The 16,953-nt window shown below is 39.3% G+C and overlaps 1 protein-coding gene across 1 annotated transcript in view; it reads right to left on the bottom strand.

Moving 5' to 3' along the window:
- CLIC5 (chloride intracellular channel 5) overlaps positions 1–6,289 on the bottom strand; it is a 145,394-nt gene extending 139,105 nt beyond the window's left edge. The window contains exon 1 of the mRNA XM_007530787.3: positions 5,976–6,289. Coding sequence (XP_007530849.1) covers positions 5,976–6,038 — 63 coding nt within the window. The 5' untranslated portion in view covers positions 6,039–6,289. The remainder of the gene's footprint in view (positions 1–5,975) is intronic.
- Between the last annotated feature and the right edge of the window lie 10,664 nt (positions 6,290–16,953).

Raw genomic sequence — 16,953 nt, forward strand, 5'->3', positions numbered from 1 at the left:
ATGCCAGCACCAAGGCAAGAGCAGAAATACTGAGTCTCTGATTTTTCACTAAGCTAGGGAAGCCCAGGGGTACAGCTTCTCACTATTTGGGTTATCCTGGGCCTGCAAAGGAGGCTTTACTTAAACTCTAGATCCTTATACAGATTATTCAATGCTCACACCAATCCCATAAAATATGTAGTGCCATTATCAAGTGTATTGCTCAGGAAATCATGGACCAGAGTGGACAAATCATCTATCCTGGCCCATGCAGCTGGTAACCCACCTGATGAGACCCAAATCCACACTCTTCTACTGTACTTCCTGCCACCATGTGGCCTGAAACTAAAAAGGAATCAAATATTTTAAGTTTATGACCTGAGTGGATGGACTCTTGGTATTGAAGGAGAGAACTAATAAATATCTGGTGAAACAATACAATTCAACAGGAAGGCCTATACTGACACCACTCACAGTGGACTTTGACACCAGCAGACCCTCAACCTCTATCCAATTCTCACTCCACCACCTGCCACAGCTGAGCATAGCACCTGAGATGCACGTTAGTCTACCTTTGATGCTAGCACTCTTGGGAGGTGTTAGTAAGCAAAGACACACAGACAGAGCAGGGCAGCTGGGATTGTATTTTGAATTATTGACCAGAGAGTAAAACCTGAAGGTAGTGGTAAAGGAAAACAGTGACTTATTGTGATGAATATAACATCAAAACCCAGTAGGTACATGGTTAATGAGCTGCCCAAGGTGACCAGACAGCCAGTGGGTAGCTGGGATCAGAAAGATATACCAAAAATACTGCAAGATTTGATGATGTTTCTTCAGGAAGTCACATAAACACATTGTGAGTCACCATGAATTTACTTGTCCTTTTGGTTCACTCAGTAAGTGAAGCAACTAGTCATTTTCATCAGATAGTCAGCAGAGCTCTGTTTTATTTCCCCCATGCTGAGCTGATAATTATTTGACTAGACTTACCCCATGCACTGACTGTTCTAGAGTCCTATAGATCTTTTCACTGACTACCAACTGGGTACAAGCTCTCTATCAATAACACTCATGGTCATGATGACTCAAGGCCATTTGAAGTTCTGGATATCAATCCCCACTAGTAAGGCCCAATAGTACAACTGTAGCAGATGCTGCCTGCCATCAGACTCACCTCTGACTATGACTCTGTGACTCTACTAGCACTACCAGCTGGACTCTTGTATGTGGTGGGATTAAAAATACTTTTGGGGGGTTCCATCTGCATAGATTTGATGGAATTGGCAGGGGACCAGACTGGCACCAGGAGTTCTCAAATATTCCCCCAAATGATTGGAATATGATTGAGAACCATTGGTTACTTTTGAAGCTCACCTGCCCCACCTCCACTTGAGATGATAGATTTGTGAGAAAAAAAAGGGGGGGAATTCACCATCATCACCTCACTTTGATGACTTGTCATATCTGGAATATAAAGGTGGTACTGGATGTGAAGGAGATAGACACAGATAGAAGGAATGCCTTAACTGAACATATGTTCTGACCAGCACAACCTATGTTTGTTTGTCTTTCCGGATCACTTTCTATTTTGCATTCGCTGCCTTGCCTTTTTTATATTGTCAGTAAACTGCAGTTACTGCCACTATCAATTCTCTAACCTTTTATGATTAGAGTCTACACTGCATATATCATTTATTCTCAGTTTGGTCGTATGAGTGAAAAGGAGCAAGTCTTCTCTTAAGACAAAATAGGGATTGGCAGGTCAAGGCAGATCAAGAAAAGTCTTATTTGCCACAGGATTCATCACTAGTAAAATTAATGTGTCTACAGAAATTTTCAGTTTACAAAGTACTTTCACCTGTTTATGTCTGTAGAATCCTTATCCATGGTGACAGTATTTTCATAACCAGGATAGCTACACCTGCTAATTTGTCCCAAACAATCCCAGTTTACAAATGTTGTCCCAACCTGATTATTGCTGGCACCCACTTGTGTTAAAGTAAATAATAAATTACATAGTTATTGTATTTATAACCACCTTTTTGTATTTATTTTTTACATACAACAGTGTATAAGTTTCAGGACAATAGTGTCACACCTACACATATACCCACCACCTAATTTGTAGTTGCCATCTGCCATCATCTAGTCAAACCCTTCCTTTATGAAGGGACTCAAAAAAGGTAAGTAATTTGTTCAGTCACTCAGCTAATTAGAGGCAGAGATAAAACTTGAGCTTAGAACCTATATTTCCAAATATCTGCCTATCCACAAGGATTATGGAACGTTGAAATCAGAGCTGACCTATATATACCATTCTGATTCTAAAATAAAATGAAAGCAAAAAAAGATCTTTTAAAAGTCACCAACTTGGGACTGAGCACACCACCAATGTGGGTTGGAGCCCCCATTCCCCACCTGCAGGGGAACCCTGTTGGTCTGCTTCTAAATTCTGCTTCTAAGACCCCTTCTGTTGCATTGCTTGTCACTGTGTTCTATTTACATAATTATTGTTTTCATTGGTTTAATCCCCACTGGTTAGCGTGCACTTTTTCCTTCTCCCCACCCCCTATCCTACGTACTTCCTCTTCCTGACACTTCCACCTCAGGAGATATATAGGACAGCTTTGTGATTACAGAATAGCTAGATCACACTGCATTCCCGCTCAATAGAGATTGAACTGCATCCCCACTTGTCAATAAAGATTGAACTGCGTTCCCAGCTCAGCCATGAGTCCCTGGTCGTCTCTCTCCCACCCGTGAAGCTAGCCCTGCCCAGCAGAACCCTTCATGAGCAGTGAAGTCTGCAGGTTTCTAGCTTTCTCTCCTCCTCTCTATCTCTTCTTCTCCCCCTCTCAATCAATTTCTGTCCTGTCAAATACAAATAGAAAGAAATAAAGAAAAGAAAAATGTGGCCACCGAGAGTGGTAGATTCAAGATGCAGGCACTGAGCATTAATGATAACCCTGGTGGCAATAAATGAATAAATAAATAAATAGTCACTAACTGACTTCCTGGAAGGCAAAGACCTAAACTGTAAGTCAGAGATGGGTAAGCTGTACAGCATTCCATGAACACAATAGAATGAAGCATTCACCTTCGATGGCACTTGACATCTAACTTAGCATAAGAAAGTACAAAACCTACTGGAGGGGTATTTTGAACAAAGTGAGAAATTTAGGGTCTTAAGTGCTAGGTTTAAGAGCTGGATCCTTATGTTATTTGCAGTCTACTTTGGGTATTTCACACACGCTCTACGTATATTTGTCCTCAGAAAGCAAGACTAGTCATCATTCTTATTTCCCTAGACTCTTAGAAGGAGAGCAAACTGCAGCTCAAGGAGTGTTCCAACAGCATCAAGACTCATGAGTTCCCATGAGTCATGTTCGTTTTCTTCATTTTTCATGAGTGAGCCAAGGCTTGTGAACAAGGATACTGAAGATCAAATAGGATGAGGTATTTGGATGTGCTTCATAACTCCTAAAAATGTTTCTATGTTTTATTTCTACTATCACTGGCAGCAGAAGTAATAACAGCTAATGACTATCAATCTCAGTGAGACAGGATTATATGCTCTTGGAACATCCTGGGTGAGGAAAGGATGGAAAGATACACACTCAGTGGACAGGCCAAGTCAGGTGAAGGCTACCCTTCATGGGAGAGGGAAAGATGATCAATATTATACCATATATATATATATATATATATATATATATATATATATATATATATATATGAAGGTCTGGTCTACCTGAGAGGCTCCATAGAAACCCACCTCCCTGCTCTGCAGAAACCACTTCAGTTACTTGATACCTTCACCAAGGTCTTTCTTTTTAAGGATATCACATAGCGAAGAGAAATGTCAAGCTTTAGAAGTATCAGATTCTGTCAATCAGGACATCACTCCTCTACAATGAAGCAGTTCAAAACAGGAAGCATCTTTCAGTATTTTCAGGATCCACCTGTTTGTAAATGATGAATACTATCCAAAAAACTCAAAAACAGGGAGAGGGGAATAAAGAAAGGTTTTCTATCAGATTTTTTTTTGTCCCAATATCACTCTAGTTTTGAACTAACTACAAAAGCTTGTCTGGTTTTCATGAATTGCTTTCCTTTAGAGAAGAAAACAAGTGAAAATACAGACACTTTAGAATTCTTTGGGGGCTGTGGGAGCTGTGCCATGAGCTTTTTATGTAAATGGAGAAAACTTCAAAGCTGCCAACATGAAATTCCAAAGGTGTCAGTAGACTTGATTTCCATGCCTAGTAGTGGGGCAAAGGACTCCTTCACTTCTAAAGAGTCAATTTGTGTTTCAAATATCTTTCAGGAACATGACACTGTGAAACTACCTGCTCTCAGGGAATTTGAGAAAGTCCTAGAATAGCTTTCTTCAAGGAGAGGAGAAGACTTGTAGCTTTGTTAAAACTCTCCCTATTCACTCCCCAGACAGCAGGCCTATATACTGAGGTTCCGAGTACCACCTTCTCAATCTTTCTACCCAACTTAGCCTAACCAAAGCAATTGTGGTGGGTGGGGGTGGGTTGGCAGTGGGGGATATGACCTGTTCATTGCCTGATACGTCAGAGGACCTGGGACTTGAGCCCCAAGTACCTCAGAAACCAAATGAGGGCAGCGGAAGTCACATTTGAGAAAGAGAAACAAACTGGGGACAGTGTTATTAAATCAGGGTTATCATTTCCATGAATAATTTTGAAAAGTAAACACAGAATGTAAATTTCAGCTGAAGGAATGTAACCAGCTTATGCTGTAGACTGGGCCAGCTGGGAAAGTTTGCTTCCCAAGGGTACAACAAGTCACAAGTTATTATTTTTTAATGCATCAAAGGGTACCCCAAACTAAAAGGCCTACCTATATAGATCTTACACTTTAAAAAAAGTTAATTTAACTGGCTTGAAGATGCTGATCATTTGACCAGAATATAGCATCTTCTCCACTCCTGGGACTACAGATACTTTCAAAATTCAGGCAGGAGAGCTTCTGTCAGGTATCAAGGATTCACCCCTTCTCAATTACCTATTTCTTGGGCAACTTTGCCTTCTAAGGCTTTTTTTTAACTCCTTATGAAAGGTCGTAGTACTCAGGCAGTTAGTTGATGCCCTCTCCCCCTAAACACCTGTGACTCTTTGCACTGCCCTGGAGGCGACTCTGCTGCCGCCTCAAGTTTCCTGGCTTCTGCAAAGAGGACTGATCAAATGTTTCTTTCTTATTACTCCAGAGGACCTCCTAGGGAATGCTGCTTCTCCATCCTCCCTCCTAAGGTTGTAAATGAAGTGAGGCAGCTTTAACATGACAGTTTCAGCCCAAGCAGCAGTCACTTAATTCTAGTTTGCACTGTACCCCATTCTCCCAGTTTGCCCAAGGATGATGAAAAGGTTTGACTCTTGTCAAGTATTTTCTGGCACTACCATGCAGAATCATGTGATATTTGTTTTCTGCTTTGTAGGTAACTAAGCAAAAAAAAAAAAAAAAAAACTTTGTTTCCTTTTCTTTTAATAGCTCTGAGTGGAAGCGAGAACGGGGCTTTTTAAGAAATGTTATTTTTGCTTTGCCAGGTCTAATTTTATTGGTGTATTTCCCTCCTCTCTCCTTCATTTGTCTCCCCGTCTCTTTCAGCACGTGCATTTTGAGAAGAAAGGTTTTTGGATCCCCCCAGGTTTCTGCAGCTCCCTTCACTGGAGGATGTGCTGGCGGGGGTGGGAGGTGGCTGGGGGTTCTGAGCACGCAGTGGCTACGCACTGGCAGACAGGACATTTCAAGAAGACACGCACCTGCCAGACTGCACCTAACCCGCTCCTATCCAGCTTGCAGAAAGGCCACCCAGGAGATGGCTGGGACTGGGCTGCCCTCCCTGGGGAGCGTCCCGGGTCCCAGTGCCCTAGGGCACAGGCACGTGAGCGGGAGTCCGGGTGATTCCGGTGGCGCCTCCAGAGCAGCAGGTGCAGCCCGCGGGCGCCCTGTGGGTGCCCACCTACCTTCACGAAGAGTTCGATCTCGGGGTCCCTGTCGTCCCCGTTAGCAGTTGCCGCGTCAGTCATGCCGTTGGCGCCCGGGGCCAAGGTCCCGGGCCGTGGGGGGGCCACCTCTGCGGTGCCTGAGACTGTGCTCTGCTTCTGTCCTACTCAGCACCGTCCTTCTTCCGCTCCGCTTTTGATTTTTTTTTTTTTTAACCCCAATCTGTTTCTCAAGTCCCGGACTGCGGTGTCTACGAGACCAGTGTCCCGGTTGACCGATCACATGAAAAGGAAAGAAGCCAGGAGGAGACAAGGCAGGGAGGGGAGACAGGGGGTGGGGGTGGGGGGACGAGGCGGGTTCAGGGGTGGCAGCAGGTCCTGGGAGCAACAAGTGCCGGGCTGCGGGGAAGCGTCACAGGATCCTGTCAACGATCCCGCTGCCACCAACGAGCCCAAAATAGCCAGCGGCCGCGGGGCGGGGTCAGCCTGGGCCGGGGCGGGAGGGGCATCCCGCGAGCACCGGGCTCCCGCCCTGCCACCTGGCTGGCCTGTGGGAGGCACGCACCCAGCCAGCGCGCTTGCCCCTACAGGTGTCCTGGGAATGATACAGAGGGGTCGGAGAAGTGGGGAGAAGTGGAAGAGAAAAGCCAGAAAGGACGGGAGAGGATAGCAGTACTGGCTTCAATTCTTGTTTCATTAGTGAAGTCTTAGATGCTCCAAATCACTCTACTACTTACTGTCTGAAAGTTGCCCACCTGGAAAGCTTTCCTGTCTTAGATTATATATATATATTTTTTTTTCTTTTTTTTAAAAAAAAAAGAAGAGATAAAATGTCCATACGCCGGAACTGTACCCCTCTTATCCTATGATATTGTTAATGTCTCCTTTCTTAAATAAAAAAATTAATAAATAAAATGTCCACACTCCAAAAAGTTCCTTCCAGTTGCTTTACTTTAGCCCTACCTCAGAAAACAAGAAATCATTATCCTTGCTTGCATATAATAGGTGTTTGACTTCATTTACTCACGCTACAGTTTGTGAGATGTATCTCTTCTCTTGTTTAATGGTAGACCAATCATTTTCATTGACACAATTAATCCATACTTATGTTGACTGAAATTTGCATACTTTCCATTTAGTCTTACTATGGATACAATTTCTATTAACATTCGATGGATGTAATACGTAGGCATGTTTCTGTTAGCTTGACATATATTTAAACATGAAACTGTTAGGTTATAGAATATGAAGATGCCTTTCCGGAGTAAATGCTGCCAGATGGCTTTCCAAAGTGATTGTACCAATTTATAGTCTCAATGTCTTCTTAAATAAAAACTTAGTCCTTTATTTCTAAGATCTGGCCAATTCTTATTTATTTCCTTTGCCTTCTTTTTAGGTAATCCTACTTATGCTTGTCTTGCCTTACACGCACACACACACACACACACACACACACAGTACTTTCACAACATTATAAGAAAAAAACAATATAAAATAAGTGGAGGACATAAGATAGATGGCCTAACAGAGAGCACACTTAACCATGCACAGGACCTAGGTTAAGCTTACCAGCACTACATGGGAGCACTGAGCATGACAGGTAATGTGTTGTCTCTTTTTCTTTTTGCCTCTGTCTCTTTCCCTCTCTATTTTCTCTATCTTAAAAAGAAAAATAAACCCACAAGAAATAGTGGAATCACATAGGTGTAGGGGAGCCTTGGGATACCACACTCCCCCAAAATAAGTGATCGACTAACTACTATATAACAGGCAAAAATTCTAAGAACTCTACTCATCTTACCTTGATACATATATGCATATTAATGTACATATACATATATATGACACATATATAGTAAATGTAATATATTATCTCAATTTTACAAATGGGGAAACAGAAACATAGAATATTTGAGAAACTTCCCCCTGCTTGTTCACCTAGGAAGTAGTGGAGTCAGGACTTGGAGCCAAACAGACTGAGTCTACATTCTCAACTACTATGCTAGCTGACTCCTTTAAATATACTGTACACTGAATAAGACACTGCCCTACTCTTCATAGAGATTAAAATCCATTATAGGATAATTGTTATATGAAAGAATAAAGATGCTACATGAATTGGGCAGATGGAGGAGTTGCATCAGTCATCATGAAGATGTTAATCACCACAGTTAAAGCTGGTAGAGAAAAAGACCCAACAGTACAGAAAGTAATTCAGTTAAATCTTTCCAATTAGTCTGGCAGCTAATAAACAGAAAAAATGGCAAGGCGTCCTGGCTACCCTTTGTAACAGGCTGTTTCCCTACAAACTCCAAATACAAGTGTCTCCTCATTGTTAAAAGCAGGTCACCAAGCCCAACTTTCAACCTGGGTGGTATACTACAGCTCAGTCAAGGTGAGCTTGAATTACTTTCCTCCTCCGTGGCTTCAGGCTTACATCACCAGATCATTTAGAGAAACAGTCACCTTCACAGAAGTACATTTCTAGCCAATGACTACATATTCTAGGAAGGAGAAGGTTACAGAGGGACACTGGTACCATTACTGCATGCTGCAGACCCATCAATTCCCTGATGTAGAGTTTGGACAGTATTTGCAATAGCAATATGGCAAAGGAATATAACATTAAGTGGTAAGCTATGAACTCTGAGCAGACTATAAAAAGCTAAGTCCGTATGTTGAAACAACTTTTAAAGTAATAACTACAGGAGTTAGACAAAGAGATGCAGTAAAAAGCCAACAGACATATTAAAATCAAATGGTAATATATTCAAACAATCTAAAAGAAATCATGGGGAAGAGAACAAAGCATCTTATAGGAAAACTTATAAGATGGCACACCTAAGTCCAACTATATTAATTATACGCTGTATATTACCTGAACATATCAACTAAAGCAAGACATTGCTGGATTGGATGATAAAAAGAAATTTAAAAGACCCAATTATATAATGCTGCAAAGTCTCACTTTGAACACAAGAAATCATATAGATAAATTCAAAATAAAAGGGTTCAAGTGAGTTAGGGGGCAGAAAGTAGGACTTGAATATATGAGGTTTTTGATGTGATCACTGGCATAAGCCCCAATGATGCTCTGATATCTCTGATAAACAAATGCATAAAAACATACATACACACGTACGTGTAAAATTTTTTGTCAGAGAAATGCAAATAAAGACAACAATGAGACACCACTACATTCCTGTGAAAATGTTATACATCAGAAAGGATAGCAACAACACATGTTGGAGATGTTTCAGGGGTAAAGGAGCCTTCCTACACTGCTGGTGGGATGTAAATTGGTCCAACCCCTGTGGAGAACATTCTGGAGGATTCTCAGAAGGCTAAAACTGTACCTACCCTATGAACCAGCAATTCCTCTCCTGGAGCTATATCTTAAGGTACCAAACACACTCATCCAAAAAGAAGAGTATAGTCATGTTTATAGCAGCACAGTTTGTAATAGCTAAAACTTAGAAGCAACCTAGGTGTCCACCAACATGTGGGTGGCTGAGAAAGTTGTGGTATGGTACTTAGTTACTTAGAATAACAAATTTACCTTCTTCACCTCATCTTGGATAGAGCTTTAAGGAATCATTTTAAGTGAGATGAGCCAGAAAGAGAAGGATGAAAAAACAAATATTTTTGAAAGAAAAGATGGAAAAATAACATGCAAACACTAATCAAAATAAAGTTAGTGGTTATATCAATATCAGTCAAAATAGACTCTTGAACAAGAAAATTATCTAATATATGGAGGGATGTTACATAATGAAAAGAGTCTACTCTAAAAAAAGTATTACTTTGAAACATAAGCATGTGTATACCTAGTAATAAAATATCAAAATACATGAATTAATAACCAGTGGAACAGAAAAGAGACAGTGACAGATTAAAATATCAATACTTCAGTAACTGGTATCAAAAGTATATGGAAATTCAGCAATATCGTAAAAGACTGATACAACACTATAAGTCAATTTGACCTAAGAACAGTTGTAGAATATCTCACCCAATTAACAAAACACACATTATTTCCAAGTACATATAAAGCACCCACCAAAATACACATTATTTCCAAGTACATATAAAGCACCCAGCAAAACAAACTATGTTTTGAGTCACAAAGCATATTTAAAAGAGTGAAGTTATGCAAAGTATGTTGTCTGATCATAACAGAATTAGTTTAGGGTAATGAAATATACATGGAAAACCTCAGAATATTTGGAAATTAAACAATATACATTAAGAAATTCATCAGTCAATAAGGAAGTCTAATAAATAGAAAATATTTTAAATGAATGCAAATGAATATATAATATAACATGTCAAAATTTGTAATATTCAGCTAAAGCAGTGCCTGGAAGAAATCTATATGTAAAATTCTCTTTTAAAAAATAATAAGTGTTTCTAAACTTCTACCTTGTAAAACTAATGAAGAAATCAAGTTAAACACAAAACAAGCAAGAAGTAATAAACGATAGAAGAGAAATGAAGAAAACTAATAAAATATACAACAATAAAGAAAAATCAATAAAACTAGAAACTGGTTCTTATAAAAGATCTATAAAATTAACAAACATCTAGCTAGATGTGCTAAGGGAAAAAAAGAATATATATTACAAATATCAAGTATGAAAGATATTACTACAAACAAGCTCCACAGATAAAAATGGCTCAGGGTATGCTGTAAGCAATTATCTCCACATAAATCAGTAACTTGGATGAAAAAGTCCAAATCTTGTGTTTTTATTTAATTTACTCAATAATGAGAGAAAAAGAACCAGAGAACCACTCTAGCACATAAGATGCTAAGGACAGAACTTGGGACTTCCTGTTTGCAAGTTCTACACTTTATCCACTGCAATACCTCCTACCAAATCTTAAAAAGCCACAAACTGAATATGGGCCCCAGATCAAATCGATGGGGTTTACAGTTAACAATATTTATATACTCTTCCCATATTTGGGAGCTACTGTCTTCCCTGATTCAGCTTTCTATTCCTTTTTCCAACTCTGACACCATCTCCCCAGACAATACCTTTGGCCCACCTGCATGTTAGCTGTCAGGCTCAGGCAAAAATTAGTAAGGTTATGGCCCCCTAAAATAGACTTACTAGCTTTTCCCAAAATGGAGACCCCAAATCTCATCTGCTATATTTTTGCCTTTAGGTTCTTGATTACTGAACAATTTGTTCTGCTTTATATCTTAATGCTTTTTCAGCCACCAAGTTCCAGAAGCTACCATGATGTCAGTCTGACTTCCCTGGGCAGAGACCTCACCAACGTTCCATGGAGCCCCACCTCCTCAGAGCCCTTGCCCCACTAGGGAGAGAGACAGGCTGGGAGTTTGGATTCACCTGCCAAATGCCCATGTCCAGCAGAGAAGCAATTACAGAAGCCAGACCTTCCACCTTCTGCACCCCATAATAACCCTGGGTCCATACTCCCAGAGGAATAAAGAATAGGAAAGCTTCCAGTGGAGGGGATGAGATACAGAACTCTGGTGGTGAGAACTGTGTGGAATTGTAGGGTTCTTAACTTATGGTGTTATTGATCATTATTAAATCAATAAAAACAAAAGACACAAGCTGACACAAATAAAAGTATATAACATGAATCATTCCACATCAATTAAAGATAGTGGGTTTAGGGCTGGGAATTTCACATAATGGTTATGCAAAAGACTTTCATGCCTAAAGGCTCCAAGGACTCGGGTTCAATCCTAGCACTGCCATAAACCACAGCTGAGCTGGACAATGTGTTGCTAGAAACTTTCAGTGCCTTGGTTTCTTTCACTCTCTCTGTCTCTGTCTGAAAAATCCTGTAGCTGTGAAGGTATGCAACCAAATTAATTAATTAGCTAATTCATTCAGGCAAACATTTAAGAAAAATAATGCCAATTTACTTCATCACTTCTAGAAGTAAGAACGCAGAAAAAAAAGGGGGTGGGGATTTGTACCTAAAATTTGTAAAGGATTCCGTCAACTCAAATATAAGAAAACATCTAATCAGTCAATTTAATAATTAAAAAAATAAGAGCAGATTTCACCAAAGACATATCAATGGCATCTACACACATGAGAAAATGATCAGCATAATCACTCAGTAAATTACTGAAAATTAAGAGAAATTCCCTAATATACCTATTACTGGATTTATCATTACTTATTTAAAATACACACATACAACATTTCCTTGTAATAGCAAAAAAAAAAAATGTAGAACAATTAGAACTCCCATATATTGTTGGTAGGAATGCAAAATTTATATTATGAAATAGTTTGACAGTCTCACACAAAGTTTGGCCTATATTTAGTATATGACACATTTACTTTCTCCAGAATATTACCCTGGAGAAGGAAAAACTTGGGCTTCAGGAAATCCTTCACACAAATGTTTATAATATAGTCCATAATTGACCCAAACTGAATACACCCAAATGTCCCTGAATGAGTAGATGAGTAAATAAATGAGAGTAGATGAGTAAATAAATAATTGCATCACCATAAAATGGCATGTCACTTAGGAAAAGAAAGGAATGAACGGGAATCAGGCAGTAGTGCAGCTGGTTAAGTGCACATGGCTCAAAGCACAAGGACCAGCATGAGAATCCCGGTTCAAGCTCCAGCTACCCACCTGCAGGGGGGTCACTTCACAAGCAGTGAAGCAAGTCTGCAGGTGTCTATCATTCTCTCCCCCTCTCTGTCTTCCCCTCCTCTCTCCATTTCTCTCTCTCCTTTCCAACACCAATGACATCAACAACAACAACAATAATAATAACCACAACAATGATAAAATAACAAAGGCAACAAAAGGGAAAAAAATAGCCTCCAGGAGCAGTGAATTCATGGTACAGACCCAGAGCCCCAGCAATAACCCTGGAGGCAAAAAAAAAAAAAAAAGTAATGAACTATTAATATGTGCAAAACATAGATAAATCTAAAAAAGTCACATACTCCATAATTCTATCTTCTTGACATTCTAGAAAGGCAAAATTTAATAGATGGTCATAAAATGACTGTCATGTGTTGGTAGGAGAGGAGTTAATTACAAAAGATAAGCACAAAGGAATTTTACAGGTAGTCAAATTGTTCTCTATACTGTTTGTGGTGGTAGTTATAAGTATTTTTGTATATGTTAAAATATATATATATAACTCAATATAAATATATATATATTTCAAAAAGCACATTTTATATAGAACTTCAAAGGACATATAAAACTCAAAAAGCACATTTTCTGTACACAATGTTAATGATCAGGATGCTTAAAAATCTTAAAGGAAACAAATCCATTTGTTTCTAAATTCATACTACATTTCCACCTATCTTTTGTTTTAAAACTTTAACATCTTGGCTAGGAAGGTAGCAGAGCAATTAAAGCTATGACCAGGCCAGCCTGGATCCCTGGCACAATAAATGCCAGAGTGACAATCTACTTCTCCCTCTGAATCTTCCCCACTCTAATAAATAAATGAGTATTCTTTAAATTAATATAAGACTATCTCACCATTAAATTCAGAAACAAAAAACATCTTCTTCATATGGCCCTCCTGTTCCTAGTTATAGCAGACCAGCAGAACAGAACGAATCTTCATTGAAAAGAAAATGGACATACTGAAAGAATATGTTCATATATGGGAAAAAGCATTCATTATAAAATAATGATATTTATAGTGGTATTTTCCAGAAATTTTTACCTTAACTGTACTGTTACAAGCATACTGTTAATTGCAAGGTTCAACTTTCTATGTGCCTAATATTAATTAACTGAACTCAACCATCAGGCTTTTCTTTACATTCTCTGTATGGTAACTCTTGAACAACCTCAAGAGTTTAGTTTCAGACTGAGTGGGCTAGAAGATTTTGATGAAAACTGCGGAGGCACTGGTTACTTAATGTCTTTGTGGGAAGACCAAGTAGGTGCAGGCAAAAAGAAGAGAGTCCTAGAGACGTGATACCAGTTTAAGATCACAGGTTGAGTTAACTGGGGGAGATTAGGTTGCATGCTAATTGTCTATGTCTTTAGAAACTAATATGTCTCTGGGTGTGTTCAATATAACCAGTGATCTTTGCCCCCACAGCAGTCTGCCTACTTTGGCTTAGCAAAGGAAGAAGCTGGGAAGTGGACTGGACAGAAGCCAAGATTTCTTGTCAACAACCATCACTCATCCCACTGATTCACTTATTACTCATTTCTTTCACCAGAATTTTGGGGGTGCCTGTTGTATGCCGAGCACTGCTCATGTTCTTTTTAGAATCGTCTGTGAACATACATATGCATATAACCTCCTAACAATATTCCCTCTTAAGTTTCACATTATTTCTTTGTGAAGTGAGTCCTGCTTTTGCCAAGAGTGAAGGGTCCTTGAGGCCAGGCATCTATTCTGTTTCTCTTTTGTAGGAACCTTAGAATGCAATAGTCCCTTGCTCTAAATTTATAAGAAAACTGATAATATTCCCACTATGATGTATATGCTCAATAAATAATTCTTGATGGGATCAATTAATGAATAACTAGTACCTCTTTTATTCAATCCCCCTCCTCCACAAAGGATGCTACCCTTATACAATCAGAATAGACACCAGTGCAATAAACATTTTATGTGGAGGGACTGGGCAGTGGCATACCTGGTTAAGTGCACATGTTACTAAGCTCAAGCATCCAGGTTCAAGCCCTGTTCTCCACATGCAGGGGGAAAGCTGCACAAGAAGTGAAGCAGTACTAAAGATGTCTCTTTCTCCTTTTATACCCCCTTGCTTCTCAATTTCTCTCTGTCCTATCAAGCTAAATAAAGTTTTAAAAAATCTTTTAAAAACATTATATGTAGGGTTTTATAAAAATTCTAATAAATGTAACTAAAATAGAGGATTGGATTATATAATAATAATTAACACATGAGCCCAGCATGTTCCAAGAACTCTTGAATACCTTATCAAATCACTTCATCTCCCTAACAACCCAATGAAACAAACACTGTTAGTCCCATTTCACAAATGAAGAAGCAAAGCTTGAAGGAGGCTCAGTGACCTGCCTAAGGTCACATGGATAATTACAAACCACACAGCTGGTTTTGTGACTCAGGTCTTTTCAACACTACAGTCCATCTTCTTAACCATCAACGCATTACTTCCAAAATGTGTGAAGTAGGATGTGGTTAGATGAGGTTAGAGCACTGACAGAAATTTTCACTGAAATGACATTTACTGAATTTATGGGATTAGTGAATGATTGGTTTTAGATAAGTAAGGGCTGGATTTGAGAATTATTTACTTCACTTATCTCAGAAGCACCCCTACTTCAAAGTAAATAAATAGTAACTAAGAAATACACATAAAAAATTATCCAGCCTTTAGGGAAAGGAAAAGTGAGAGAGAGAAAAATGATCTGAGATCATATTCTGTTGCATCACCAAGCACTTTTGGCAGGATTTACTGTTCATCTGATTGCCCTCAGTCAATGGCAAAGCTTATACTTGAGTCACAGGAAGATGACATAAAAATACAACTATTACACAAATATATTTTAAAACCCTAGACATGGTCAAGATAAATATGTAATATTTAATGCCCAAATTGTTGACCTATGTTACTGTTTTCAACACACATCTTATTTTCTTTGGGCAAATGGAGTTCACTTTACCAGATGACCAGAAATCACTTTTAGTAACTTAATAAAATGTATGAAAGAGGACCAGATTTGAAAGAGAAGCAAGTGTGATGGACATCAAGGATAGGACATTAAGATCTATAAAGATGAGAGCTGAGTGTCTTACAGAATTTTTATTTATTTATTGTGAGATTAATGGTATACAGTCAACAGTAAAAACAGTAGTTTGCACATGTGTAGCATTTCTCAATTTTCCACATAACAATTCAGCTCCCACTAGGTCTTCCTCTGCCATCGTGTTCCAGGACCTGAACCTTCCCCCCATACCCCAGAGTATTTTTTACTTTGGTGCAATACAGCAAATCGAGTCCCAAAATGTTTTTTTTTTTTTAATTTTTTATTTAAGAAAGGATTAGTGAACAAAAGCATAAGGTAGGAGGGGTACAACTCCACACAATTCCCAACACCCAATCCCCATAACCCACCCCCTCCCCTGATAGCTTTCCCATTCTCTATCCCTCTGGGAGCATGGACCCAGGGTCGTTGAGGGATGCAGAAGGTAGAAGGTCTGGCTTCTGTAATTGCTTCCCCGCTGAACATGGGCGTTGACTGGTCGGTCCATACCCCTAGTCTGCCTCTCTCTTTCCCTAGTAGGGTGTGACTCTGGGGAAGCTGAGCTCCAGGACACATTGGTGGGGTCTTCAATCCAGGGTTTTAAGAGTAGTGGGCTAGTGCCCATCACTAAGCATTAAGTTCTGAAGTAATCAGTTTAGGATTGTTATAATAATAGCCAGAATATTTCTTGCTTTTTAAAAGGACTCTCAAATTACCCCTCTATATTTTTCTATTCACTGCTCACTAGGCCAGGGCTGAGAAGATAACTTGGGTTCACCAGCTATTGGGCACAACGAATCTTTCTCACAGTGATTAGCTCAAAATAAACACATGATCAAGATTGATTCAAGAAGATTCAATTCTGGACTTTTGTAAGCAATGTGTTTAAGAGAAAATGTTTCCTTCTGTTGAATATGTAGAGGAACCAGGATATGAAACTGAGCTGTTTGCATTGTCTTGTCACCAGTTGACAGGGCTTGCTTAGGAGTAAAAATAATAGAGAGAAACCAAGGGCCTACAGATGAAGAGAGGAAACCCAAACTCTCATGCTTTGTTTGAGTGACAGCATCTCATGGTGCCCAAAATTTGATATCCCTAGAATTTAGGGTCCTAGTGGGGAATGTCCTTTTTCATTTAAATCAACTTGAGTTTTCTGATGCTTACAACTACACATTTATAGATACCATGCTAACCACAGTAGATCGGACAGAACATGATGGCTACAGGCAAGGGTTGATCGATAGGACAGGAGATGAGGTAGCTCACAGAGCTA

The sequence above is a fragment of the Erinaceus europaeus genome, chromosome 4, assembly GCF_950295315.1.
Source record: "Erinaceus europaeus chromosome 4, mEriEur2.1, whole genome shotgun sequence".
Taxonomy (NCBI): Eukaryota; Metazoa; Chordata; class Mammalia; order Eulipotyphla; family Erinaceidae; genus Erinaceus; species Erinaceus europaeus.